Source organism: Drosophila subpulchrella, chromosome 2L (genome assembly GCF_014743375.2).
Source record: "Drosophila subpulchrella strain 33 F10 #4 breed RU33 chromosome 2L, RU_Dsub_v1.1 Primary Assembly, whole genome shotgun sequence".
NCBI lineage: Eukaryota > Metazoa > Arthropoda > Insecta > Diptera > Drosophilidae > Drosophila > Drosophila subpulchrella.
In genome coordinates, this window is record NC_050610.1 from 1,518,898 (window position 1) to 1,532,335 (window position 13,438).

Below are 13,438 nucleotides of genomic sequence, written 5' to 3' on the forward strand. Positions count from 1 at the left end.
TCCTGGGCATTATCCGCGGAAGGAGAAAATGGCCAGGGGTGGGAGGAGGAGAAAGGACCTCCTGGTTGGGGTGCATCCGGGCATAAACATGGACATCCCATGGGGGACCTCTCCTTCCTTCAGACTCTGGGAACATTCAATGGAGCATTAAACTGTCCAAAATCAAACGAAACGAGCGCCAGCGATTGAACAAAAAATCAATAAGCCCTGGATTTTTCAACTTTAAACAGGATGCGAGAATCGCTGGACCAGATTCTGGATATTTTTTACTTTTTCACCCCTTGCTTCAGTGTGTGAGTGAGTGGGGGCGTAGCCACAACCTGCTCGGTATCATTAAAATTTCATTGGGTGTTTACGACTTTAAAACCGCTGTAAAAGTTCGTTTTAATGCTGCGCCCCACCGATTTCCCTGTGGTCGAAATAAGAGCTCAACTTTAACCAAAACGCTTGAGCAACGCCAGCGGATCTATTGGAGCACATTAGCCACGGCACATTGTGCCTACTAATGAGCTCGTTTATGGTAGACATCCGCATCCGTATCCGCATCCGCTTCCGGGCGTTGTTAAAAAAATACAAGAAACCACCGCAGGACCGAGGGAAAACAAATGTCAGACTCTGGTTTTGGTCCATAGGCCGCTCTCACACACCTGAGTCGCAAGTCTCTGGGCCAGACACCCGGCCCACGGACATTTTATTTGCTCTTCCCTTTTTTTATGGCCCACTGCAGGATATTATGGGTTTTGTCGTGCAGCTTAGTACGAGGTTCGTTTCGTCTGGTCACATAATCTCTGGTTTTAAAGCCCCCACTTTGTTGTCCTACGAGGAGGCGTGCTGAGTGACGTAATCTGGAGTATTACTTCCTTATGGCCGGCTGTAAACTAATAAAACGGAGCGGATATATAAAAGCTATATAGTTGGAAGTTATTTCGATTGGAAATTAGGTCATGATTCGCCGGTTTGGTGCTTATGGCCGAGGCTAACCCTTAAACTAAGGGGCGTTTATTGCCATGATTAGGCTGTTTTTAAATGGTTTTCTTACTAGGTGAAGGAGGAATTTGAAAAACGATAAGCATGAGTGCACTGTCAAATGGCGAAAACCATTGCAATCAAAATCAGGAATATAGAGTCTTAAGTCTTACTAAAAAAAACCTTAATACTCACATAACCCTTAAAATATAACTTTAAATGTTAATTGTAAAGAATAATATTATATAGGCATAGAGCATTTAAAAGTCTTGGGAGCTTTTAATAAAAGAAAACCATCTTCCGTTAAGTTCCCTTTCACTGTGGCTTTTTCGGTTTGGAATGTCGGTTAGATTTCCGCTTAGCTGCACACGGCAGTGCGCATATGTTCAGATATTCTTGCCATTTTATTACCCTTTTTGTTTGCTCGCAAGGGTTTTCCCTGTTATCGTACCTTGGCATTTGCCTGCCGCCATTAACATGAAAATTATGTGTAATCGCCGGGATGCGAAAAGGGTTTTGTGGCTCACTAAAGTGAGCATAATCTGGCTGGGCGGCAATCTACGGGCAGAAAACAACCCGAATTGCTTTAAGTTCTGCGGAACATATTTGGCCAAAGATTAGGCCGCAGCTTATTAGTTCGATTTTTGTTTTGGCCATGCTTTCGCCCCAGGCCAAGTTACTGTGACATCTTGCTGATGTTACAAAACTTTGCAATTAAATGCGCCTTAGGACGTCTCGGACATGTCAGTCAAGACCGAAATCCATTAAAAATTGTCTTAGGTATTTGTGCCGGCCGGCCCTTGTGACCATGCCCCAAACATAGTTCAAGATTTCACATTTAGATAATTCCAAGGAAATATCAAAAGCCGCCTCGTCCGGCGCCGAAGACATCAATTGACAGTTTCGTTTCGTGTTGGCCAATGAAAAAATAAAAAAGCAGATACAACATTAATTTGCTTGGGGATTTTATTTGCGTTAGGCCGCACGAAGGTCTGCAAAATAAAGAAAAAATACAAATATGTATTTGTTGGCCAGGTAGAAATTGCCAGCGTGACCAATACACAAATTGGATGACCATTCTTCGGGGAACCAACAGCCCAACCACACCCTTTAAAATACACCTCCGTTCAGAGAACTAACTCCACAATACAATTGATACATTTATAGCGGGTTGACACCTACCTTAATATTGATATTTATATAGGTGATATTTAAGCTCGCCTAAATATTTCCTCGGTTATGGAAAAAGGGCTATTACCTTAACGGCGACTGTATGAAATATATTTCCCCTGGCCCATTTGAGGCTTTCGATCACGTCTTGGTTGCCATAAGAGAAGTGAAAATCCGGACAGTCAATGTTTAAGATCTCATTAACTAAATGCAGCCGAAAATATTATGAGGGCTCCTTGCCATATCGCTCATAAAAGATCAACTGCAGAGAAAAAATCTTTAACTGCAAAACGTTTTTGAGGTCACTAATTGTCTTTGTACACTGTGGACGCGTCTCCATTTCAGGGAGATCTTGGGTGCGGCGCTATATGAAATGTATGAAATTCTTTTTGCCGAATGGTTTTACCGTAAGCCACTTTTACTTTTCGGGTTTCGGCGCATTTATACATACCGGGGCTTTGATTTTTTGGTCTTGGCTTTGCTTTACCGCTAACTGCAGACGTTTTTATAGGCTTAAAGTGGAGGCTGATTGCAGGCTGATTGACAGCAGCTTCGGCTACTTGAAGCTCAGTCGGTAAATCACTTGCCCGAAACCCCCCTGGCCACTGAACCTCCCCAATGGCCCCATCCACACCCCGAATTGGCCGTCCTCCTTCTGTTTTGCGGCTCATAAATATTTGGAGAACGCGTGCTCGCCTGCGGCTTTTGGCGGTTGTTGATGCTGAAACTAAGGCTGCTCTCTGATGTCTGCGATAAACAGGCTCAATGTATTCCCTCAGTTTTTGATGTCAGCCAGTTAGTCAGTCACCCAGTCAGTCAGTCATTTGGGCAGTCAGTCAATGAAGCTCGGCCTGGAAACCAAAATATTGTTGCTGCGGCAATATGTTTAGCCAGATATCCATCTTTAGTGGCCCGGGCCAGAATGTGTTATGCTTCTGCCACTGCTTTTCTGTTTTTGGTGTGTACTTCGTTATAAAATCGATAATAATATGAAATATTGACAGCCAAAAGTGGTCTTGACTTGTCTCAAATTGCTCTATAATTTGATTGCCGGTAGATATGTTGGCATGTACATTTTCCAGGGGATCTTGTGACGCACAAGCGATTGTTGGGAAAGGGAAATCTGAGATTTAATTCAATTTAAATATGAATAATTTAAGGAAACTAAGGCGGGGTTGCAAGAGGATTAGATATAATTCACTTAATTTTTGGATTAATACCTGAAATTTGAAAATAGTCCGGAGTTTTTCCCTTGAAAAACTTAAAACACATTTGTTTATGTTTAAAGCTAAACCACACAAAAAACATGCTATTTGCTTCAAAGTATATATTTCATTAGGCAAGCAAAAAACACTTTCCGATACTGACACTTATTCTAGGGATACATTTCAATCGCTATGCTAAAAATAAAGCATAACTTCCTTTTTCGAAGCTAATAAAAGCCTTTCCCTGAATATATTATTGGGAACATTGGCTTTATACATAAAGTATCGCTGACAGCTTTTCGGGCTTGTTTGGATGCTCTCCTACAGCGCTACTCCACTCCCGACCATAAATTCAAAAGCGAATCTGGCAAATAAACACAAATCCACACACAAATAGGGCTTGCAGACGTGTAGTGTGGGCCTGTAGAATGGGACTGGCAACATATCGTCCCGATGCGACGCGATCCAAGTGTCCAGATATGTCAACAATGTCGCTGTTAAGCGCCGGAGTCCGATGATGCCCCATCCCCATGCCGCCACTTTTGTCACCGAGCGACACGAGCTTCCGCTCCACAGAAAGGGAAACAGTTTCCCCATGCGTCACATTAAAAATAAATAAATATGCGCCAAACCTTTATAAATTTGAAAACGAAAACAAAAAGTCAGGCAAAGCTGTTCGCTTGATTGCCCAACAGTTTTATAAAAGGTACCAGCAGAAGCACCAAATCGAATCAGCAGTGGTTTAAAGATTCAGCATAAACCGCTTGCACAACATACACAACATAAAATATTTAAAGTTGTCCAACCAACTGAAACGTGTGGGATTAAAGCCCTCAAAATAAAGAGTTAAATGAAGGGTGTTTTATATGCACAATAAGTCAATGTAAGCTTAAATGAAAAGTGTAGTTGCAGGTCTCTAAGATATTCTTAATTGAAATGCATCAAAAAAATGGTTAACTCTGAAAATTTCAGGTGGTTGATTGTAATTTAAAGGTTGTCCCAGGATTGGCTTTAAGGTTGTCTTTAAAATAAGCTTTGGCAGTAAAGAATTTAAACTCATACCAAAGTCGCTTGTAATCCAAACGGTTGTGATACCCCTCATATAGGTAGGCTAGATTTAGCCAATTTAAATGGTTCGGAAAAGCGAAATGTAGAATCTGGAGTAGGTTAGCTTTGATTACATTGAGTTTTATACCTACACCACAATCCATTTTGAATACCTCTATTCACGTTAATTTTCAAGTGTCGGGAAAATATTTTTATGAGCGTATATATTTTACTTGAACTTGTGACATAAGAATCATTCAAACGTTAAATTTGTGTAAGCCGTTTTGACAGACAATTGGAAGTCGCTCAAAGCCTTCTGACTCACCCAAGCGAAGTGGCTGCATTGTCAAGATATATAATTCCTGGTATATGTGTGGCGGCATGCAAATTTGGAATCATATTTTTGCAACTTTATTTTAGTTTTAATTGCGCGCACGCAATAATTTTCCTTGATGGCGCATCAACGTCAAGGCGAATCGGTCGCCAACGCTCCATCCATCATAAAAAGGCAGCTCAGCGACGAGTTGGGGGCTCGGGAGGAGAAGACTCTTTGATTATGAGCGCGTGCGCACAATCAGACACAAAATTCACAAATTCACGGAGGGACTGGGCTGACTGGACAGGACAGGGCAAGCCAGAGATTCACCCAGTTGGGACCGGCCCGATTGTCATGCAGGGGCGCATCGGCCATAAAAACGATTCTGCGATTCCCTCTGTGTGTTGGCCAAATGGCGTCTTGCGCCTTGTTTTGCATGCTGCGCTCGTTAAGAACGCCACCGAGAACAATGCAGCAGCAGCAGCAGTGGGAGCAGTACACTCCGAATAAAATCAGAGAGTGTTAGAAGCAAAAACTTATAGAGAAATTACTTTGTCTGGTCAGGCGAACTACTTGCAGAAAACCCATATAAGAAATCGAATTTTATTGCTACATTTCAGATTAAGCATGTACTTTCTATAAAAATCTGTCTTCAGATCGTTGGAATGTACTAAGTTTGTCCTTAAACTATGCAGTTAAAAATTCCCATTTTATAAGCACCTAAAATAAAGTATTGCATACTTTTCGGCATCTTTAAAAGTGATTCCAAAACTCTACTGATGAAAATACCCCTTTAAGGTATTAGACAATCATTATACCCGTTACTCGTAGAGTAAAAGGGTATACTAAATTCGTCGGAAAGTATGTAACAGGCAGAAGGAAGCGTTTCCGATCCCATAAAGTATATATATTCTTGATCAGGATCACTAGCCGAGTCGATCTAGCCATGTCCGTCTGTCCGTCTGTCCGTATGAACGCTGAGATCTCGGAAACTATAAGAGCTACAATACTAGGATTAGGCATGCAGATTCCTGAGATTCCTGCGCAGCGCAAGTTTGTTTCAGAAGAGTGCCACGCCCACTCTAACGCCCACAAACCGCCCAAAACTGTGGCTCCTACAGTTTTGATTCTAGAACAAAAATTTTAACTGAAATGTATTCTTCTAATCAATACCTACCGATTGACCTAAAAAAAGTTTGTCACGCCCACTTTAACGCCCACAAACCGCCCACAAACTTCAAAAAATCGTAAATATGAACGCGGATATATCGGAAAATATCAAAGATAGAGAAACGGGATTTCAGATTTAGATTCCGTAGGCTTGAGCGCAGCGCAAGTTTGTTACGCGAATATGCCACACCCACTCTAACGCCCACAAACCGCCAAAACTGTGGCGCCCACAATTTTTATGCTAGATAAAAAATTTTAACTGAATATATTGTTCTCTTGAATACCTATCGATTGATCTAAAAAAAACGTTGCCACGCCCACTCTAACGCCCACAAGCCGCCCAAGCCTGTGGCGGCCACAATTTTCGTGCTAGATAAAAAATTTTAACTGAAATGTATTGGTCTCGTCAATACCAATTGATTAACAAAAACCTTTCCCACGCCCACTCTAACGCCCACAACGCTTAAATCTGTCTACCGCCGGTAGGTGGCGCATTTGCTGCTTGCATGTCTCCATTTTCCTTTGGTCCCTTTAGCTGAGTAACGGGTATCTGATAGTCGAGGTACTCGACTGTAGCGTTCTTCCTTGTTTTTTTTTAAATTTTGTTAATTCTTTGTCAATTCAGTTTATCATCAAAATGCGTTTGCAGTTTTGGACAGTATTATTTTTTGAGTGTAGGCACAGCAAGTCCACAGTACTTAACCAACTGGTGTCCAGTAATGGGCTTAGCCCAAGTCAACCCCCCTCGCCAACCGAAAACGCTGCGGTTTATAATGACGTCTCGGGCAAAATAAGAATTGAGTCAAAGCCGCGACCTGCATATTGATTTGGCATGGATTAACAAACCTGACTCTCCTTCTCCACGGGCCATATCGCCAAGAATGCGCGAGACGTTGCCTACTCATGACAATGCAATCCATTCTTATATAAATATTCATTTTATTTCGCAGATCTACAAGCCACAGGTGCCTACTTAAAAGCCAAGACCAGTAGTTGCAAAGATCAAATCGATTTGCTGTGGACCTTGATGGTCAAAAGAGTTAATCTTCCAACTACGTATTACAGATAGCAAGAACGACTTGAGGAATAATGGGAATGTATACCCAAGTTTACCTTATTAAAGTGTAAGTTAGAAAAGAAATTGCATCATCTGGATATTTAGAGAAATATAATTTTATGCCAATCTGTGAATTTAAGTCTTTAAAACCGTTTCTTTGTTGCATAGTTAAGGCACCATCTTCAATGATTTCATACTTCAAAATGTTCACAAGAGTAATTAAACTTGTCCTTTTTTACGGAATCAAATATTAATCTGGTTATACATCAAGGAATGCATGTAGTTTAAAGCCAAATTATTTAAAATTTTATTAATTTGGCAACAAGCTAAGTTTGTTTCTTACATAAAATAAGATCTAATCAATCGACTTTTTCCCATCGAATAATAGTTTGGTTCAGCATCACACGCAAAAAATACAAGTTCAAGTTGTAGCATCTGTTCCAAAATCAGATAACATTTTTTATTGACTTCACTTGGGCCAAATCCATCACAATTCTCTTTAAAAAGTTTACAAGTCTCTTTGTGTTAGCCCAGCTCTTTTTCTAGCTCTTAGCCCAAAAAAGAAGAAAATCAGGAAAAAAGCAGAAACAAATTTAATTTGTTTGTTTTACTAATCAGCGGCACGTACTCGCACGTTTTTTGCGTCAAAGTCTTTAGTGCGGTCTTTAGCTGAATTGTGTTCGCAGTCGTTGGCCATATCGGTGCTCTTGTTGGTGCTGTTATTGGACGGTCTTCTGGCCAGGTCGGGTGTATTGGCTGCCGTTTGGTTAAACAGCCCACGTTTAAACATGGCTCAGAGCGTGCTAATCAAGTGGCTCCGAAACCAAAATTACGCGACCGACTGAGCAAACGCAGCTTCGGCTTTGTCTCGTTTTTCATATCATTCTAATACCCTTTCTAGGGATCTATTAATTTGTGAATGTCTTATATAAAATAAACCTAAAAGTCAGCCACAAACCGTTTTTATAATTTTTTAAAATTAGTTGTATAACAGCACATATCAATTTTTCACTCGGAGAGTAAAACAATTTTTCGAAAAATTGTTAAGTCAAGTATATAATTGAGGAGGAATATAGTTTTGATGAAATTCAATGAATTGATTATGAAATTTGAATTACTCCTTTTCGGAAAGGGTATTAAGTGATCAGCATGTAAAAGTTGGCTAGTTCCCCGTTTTTTGTGATTGACTTTTGTTTTTATGTTTTTTGGTCGCATTGCGTTGAAGTTGGTTTTGGATTTGGTTTTAGCTTTGGTCTCCGGTGAGCTTGGGCTTTGGGATTTGGGGCTAGGGCTGGGCCGTCGGTTGGGTACGCTTTGATGGCTTCTAGGTGAAGGTCATTGTGTGACTGAAATGTTAACTTGACTGCCTGTCATACTTATATGGCGGAGTGCTTGGGCCATTTAAGTTTAACTTTTTATGACACTTGCTAAGGTTCTACATACTTAGAAGAACACATGCGAACCAGTATTTATGTGGATCTAGAATCTACTGTCCAAAGGAATGCTGAAATTCTTAAACGGCTGACGCAGTTATAGAGAAGTATGCATTTCAATTAGATGTCATTACCGAAACTGCCTAAAAACGTGTCAAGTCAAGTAAGCTTGGACAAAATAAAAGAATACATTTTTCTAAAAAATTAGAAGTCTAAAGTGGCACAAGTCTTATTAAGTGGTATAAATATATTGGCTAGCAATTCATAATAAAGATACAACTAGTTTAGTAATCTAGTAAACATAGGCAAGCCTATGTAAATTGTAATATTTAAAATTAAGCAACGATTTTATATTCATTTTCAAATTTTAATAATAATAAAACAACAAATAGAATAAAATGGAAAGTGCTGAAAATCAGTGAATTCGATCTGCGAAAAGCTAACTCTGATTTCCATGGCGCAGTCTCAGCCTCCAGTGACGATGATGCAAATGTGCGACATATTTGCAGACAAGTCCGCGCTCAATTTAGTGGATGGGTGGGTGCTCCTGGGGAGGATAATGAGCTGCAGCCCCGTGAATCGAGTCTGGTGGCCCACCTAATGGCCTTGTTCGCATGGTGGTTAGGAGGTTGGATGCTGCAGCTTCAGCAGCGATTCAGGACCGTTTTGCTGATGCGGCACACTCCAAAGCCATAAAAGGGCATTAGCCTCGTGAGTAGATTGCATGTTTTTACCAGGGGTTTTCGTGAACGGGTGGCTGTACGGGTGGAAAATGGGCTTGGGGTTGCGAGTAGCTGTGAGCGCGGGCTTTGGAAAATTGAATAAAGTGCCGCAGGAGCCAGAGAGGGATTGAAGCAACGAAGCGGAGTGAAGTGCTCGATGTTCGTAGCCAAGTCGTTTAAGGGTTGCTGGCAGCATCCAACATCGGCCTACTAGGGAGTTGCAGCCACAGTCCCTTTGCGAAATCTAGAATGCTTATAGCTAGGACTAAATCTTATATCATTGTTCTATAATCTCTTAAAAAGCTATCAACAGTAAAGTAGTTCTCTCTGTGCTCAAAACGAATTTTTTAACCTAATCTCAATGCCCTTTGAACCTTATTTGCACCTGTCAATCAAGTAATTGATGATTGCACAGACCAACAATTTACTTTACAGATATATCAATTACTGGAAATTAATCGTAGACTTATTTGCATGACTGTTGAGCCGCATGTGTCTACATGTCGTATGCGCTATGTTTGATTTGGCTTGGCCTGTGATGACTCAGACCCAGTGCGGATTATTGCACCGCCCAACGCATAAATATGAATGAGGAAATCCAAGCAATTTGCAACTTGGGCTTAGCCCGGACTGGATTTTCCAGAATTCAACTGAACTGTTACTGACCGATACGATTCGTATAAAAGGAAAGAAATTACAACTAGAAGTGCAGTTGCCCGCAGATAATTGAACACAATGAAGAGGCACATTATTCCGCTTCTGCTCCTACTTGGCATTATTTGTGCAGCTCTAGTCGCTGGCCATCCGCACGACCTTATTGGATTTACCGACGATCCTAACTATGATGTCTTGGAGGAGTCTGGCAGCGGATACAACAGTGCCGAAGAGTTCATGAACGCCATGGACGATCTAATCAAACGTTGGCAGGCGTCCGACGCAGCTCAAGAGAACTCAACCGACTACTCAAGTCTTGACTACGATGAGACAACCTTGGATTCAACAGATTTTGTTACCGAACCGGTGACTTAGTACAATAAATTTTGTTTAAGAACTTATTGATTGCCTAAAATAACAATTTATCTGCCCCTATTTCTTGTACAATGATGAATACTAAAATATTGTGAAAGCTAGTAAGTATATACAATGTAAATATCTTTTAGGAAAAAGCCTTCAAATAGTAAAATGTTAAAATAACACAATTTCCACATACTTGACTTTGTTTAAAATGAAATGAGTAATCATTAAGCCAAATATATATTCCGTTTTCGTAAGAACTTAAAAGAAATAAAAATTAAATATTTAAATTGAAATTTGTATTCCGACGAATATTTCTTAGAACCAGCATTGCTTCAGAAATACTTCACAGAATAAATCCGTATCCGGTCCAAAAATTGTGTTCTCTGTAGTTGTACTTGCAGTCAGAACCTCGCTCAAGATATCAACTTATTTTGTGGTAAACAAGCACAGTGCGTTGTTAACGAAAGCTGGAATTTCCCACACTCACCTCAATCAATACGTGTATAACCTCTGTCTATAAAATACCAAGCACATTTAGAACTGCAGATAACCCAGGGCAAGGCTATAAAAACGAAGCTCGGAAGCCGACTGACATTCAGTCAACTGCAGCCAGCGCTAATCGAAACAAAATGCAAACCATTCTCCGCCTTTGGTTGCTGCTTGGATTAATCTATACTGCGATCGGTGCATCGGGTATATTTCAGAGTATAAACATAGGTGGCGCCGGAGGAGGACTAACCAGATCTTCAGGTAGCAACGATGACTGGAGCGATAGTGTCCACAACTCAGATGTCGATAGGGCTCTGAAGCTACTGGAAACACTGGATAACAGCGGCAATGACAGAAACAACTGGGGAAACGATGCCGTTAGAGCTTCTGGATTTGATGCCGATAGATCTAGGGATGATTCCAGAGAGGACGCTCGCGTTTTCCAATTAATTAACTTAGGTTAAGTTACCGAATCCTGAAATATTACTATTTCAAAATGCTAACTTTTCTTAGAAAACTAACAAAGGGTAGAAAATGTATGGGATGCATAGTAATTAAATAAATAAACACAAGCTGTCGGTATACTTATGTATACATTTCTGTAATATACATATGATTATAATAGCATGATGGTTTTATTTTCAAGGGTGCATAAACTTCGGCTTGGCGATGTTAATTAAAAAGCATGTAAAAGGGACTGAAGCACATTAGTGAGTTCATCTCCTAGAAATACCTGAATTGCTAGCCAAAAACCTTGACCCATTTCCCATTCAGTTAAACATTTGCCATAATTTAGAAAATACAACTTTTACTTTCTATTTAAAGCAGCGCTCCATTCCAAATGTTTTTAATCGAACAGCTTATGCTAATTAGAGGAATAATAACCAGAAAAAAAAACGAAACCAATTTTGAGCTAGAATACTCTGATGATGAAAACATAAATTAGCATATTCATGCGATTTTATGGTCGAACCAACGTTCTGTGTTAATTGCCGAAGTTCAGTCTTCGACCATAGCGTTAACCAGTTATACATAACTCAACACAGCTAATGCAAGGCTATATTGGGAAATTAAACCGATTTCCGCATCATGTATTCATATCAGTGCTAATCAGCAAATGTTACACAAGACCTAAGAAACTGTAAAAAACCAAAAACATATTCGTTTGGATTCTGTTTGGAATTTGTGTCTTACATCAGATTAAGAAAACAGGAATAAAGGAAAATTAATTTCTAAGTTTACAATGAATCTAAATTTAACTGCCCATATTAAAACGTAATCTCGGTCTCGACAAATCAATCAAAAACAAACATCGAATGAAACAATCAATTATTTCGATTGCAATGCAATTACTATGCAAATTCCCTTGCCACACACGAATGTATGTACAACAGAATTCGTATAATTAAACAGTTTCACGTTTAAATTTTGACTTAAATTTAAATGATTGCTTTTGCTAATTATTTGCCCAGTCACCACAACAAAAGCGAAAAGCGAATTGGAGGTGTAAATAATGTAAGCCACACAATTGTGCTGTGTTTTTGCCACAGGACGAACAGCAGCTCTCTGTTTTTAAATTTCAATTAAATTTAAATGTTTTCGCTCATTAAATTCCCCCCTTTTCCGTTCGCGATTTTTTGCTAGCACTTTAAATGCATACCATTATGATTTTAATTGGTGATTAAATCCCTTGAAGTAAACAAACAGACAAACAGCCGAAGGATGTAAATTTGCTGGGGGGAATAATCATAAAAAACTCGCACGAGTCGCGGTAAGTGGAAAGTGTTAGTAAAGACATTAAAAACGGAGGAAGAAAAGATGAACGTAAGATTATTTGAAGTGTATGAATGTCAGCTGGCGGCTATGAAGTGTCAGTGTCAACACAATTGCCCTTCGAATTGGATTTACGGCCCGATTACGCATACGCAACGTGGTCAAAGCCACATTTTCTCTATTTCCTCAGGGAGACCCAAGAACGGAATGAGATAAGCCAGCCATAAAAAGGGCGGAATTGAAAGAAATGAACACTAAACACTCGAAATATAAACTGAAGATACAGACGGCGGCAACCTTAAAGTAACCCCGAAAGCCAAAGACACTCGAAGTTAAAGCTGCTCGGAATCGGATTCGGATTGGGTTCCACTCCCAAATCAGCAGCATCAGCAGAGCTTTTTACGCAGCCAACTGATTAAATTTATTTATTATGTCACTCGCTGTCTGTGTCTCACTGGATAGATGGTGTCCCTCCTCGAAGGGCTCACTCATCGGTCTGTTCTAGCCCTTAAGACCCATAATGGCAGAGCAATCGTTGGCTTAAGTCCCCCTTTCTTATCGATGGGGGCAAATTGAATTTGGACTGCTGCTTATCAGGCATTTGTTTACTTCCTTATCGGGTATCCCAAATCTCTGCAAATGATATAAGATACGGCGGCTCTTGAGCCAAATACTTCACAGATAACAAAAGTGGAACCAAGGAGGAGTATCGAAAACGAGGTACGTGTTTCGAGAGCACTTTCCCTCGGGGAAAACTGCAGTCGACTTGTGAAATAAAAAGATTCAGGTCTCGTCGGCTTACGTGGTTAGTTTGGGTTATTTGGATTGGTCTTTCGGGTTTTTCCTTTCGTTATTAAAATATTCCCAATTTTTATATTTACTGGTCTTAGGGGTTCGATTCTTGCCAATGGCATTAACCCCCTGGCTGGGGATTCTGGGGATTCTGCCATCGATTGCTGGCCACAATTAATTACCACATTCGAGCAAAACAAATTCTGCATTTACCTGTTTTTCCTCTTTTGCATTCGCCCAGACAATTAACAGGCAGCTTGCTGGTTGTTGTTTGTTGTTGC

At 40.2% G+C, this 13,438-nt stretch overlaps 2 protein-coding genes across 2 annotated transcripts; both read left to right on the forward strand.

Annotated features, from left to right (window-relative positions):
• Window positions 1-9,782: 9,782 nt before the first annotated feature.
• LOC119548343 lies at window positions 9,783-10,402 on the forward strand. The gene has a single exon (XM_037855550.1). The coding sequence runs from the start codon at window positions 9,822-9,824 to the stop codon at window positions 10,113-10,115; it is 294 nt and encodes a 97-aa protein (XP_037711478.1). The 5' UTR covers window positions 9,783-9,821; the 3' UTR covers window positions 10,116-10,402.
• Window positions 10,403-10,686: 284 nt separating this feature from the next.
• On the forward strand, window positions 10,687-11,201 carry LOC119548342. Its single transcript, XM_037855549.1, has one exon. The coding sequence runs from the start codon at window positions 10,733-10,735 to the stop codon at window positions 11,054-11,056; it is 324 nt and encodes a 107-aa protein (XP_037711477.1). The 5' UTR covers window positions 10,687-10,732; the 3' UTR covers window positions 11,057-11,201.
• Window positions 11,202-13,438: the final 2,237 nt, after the last annotated feature.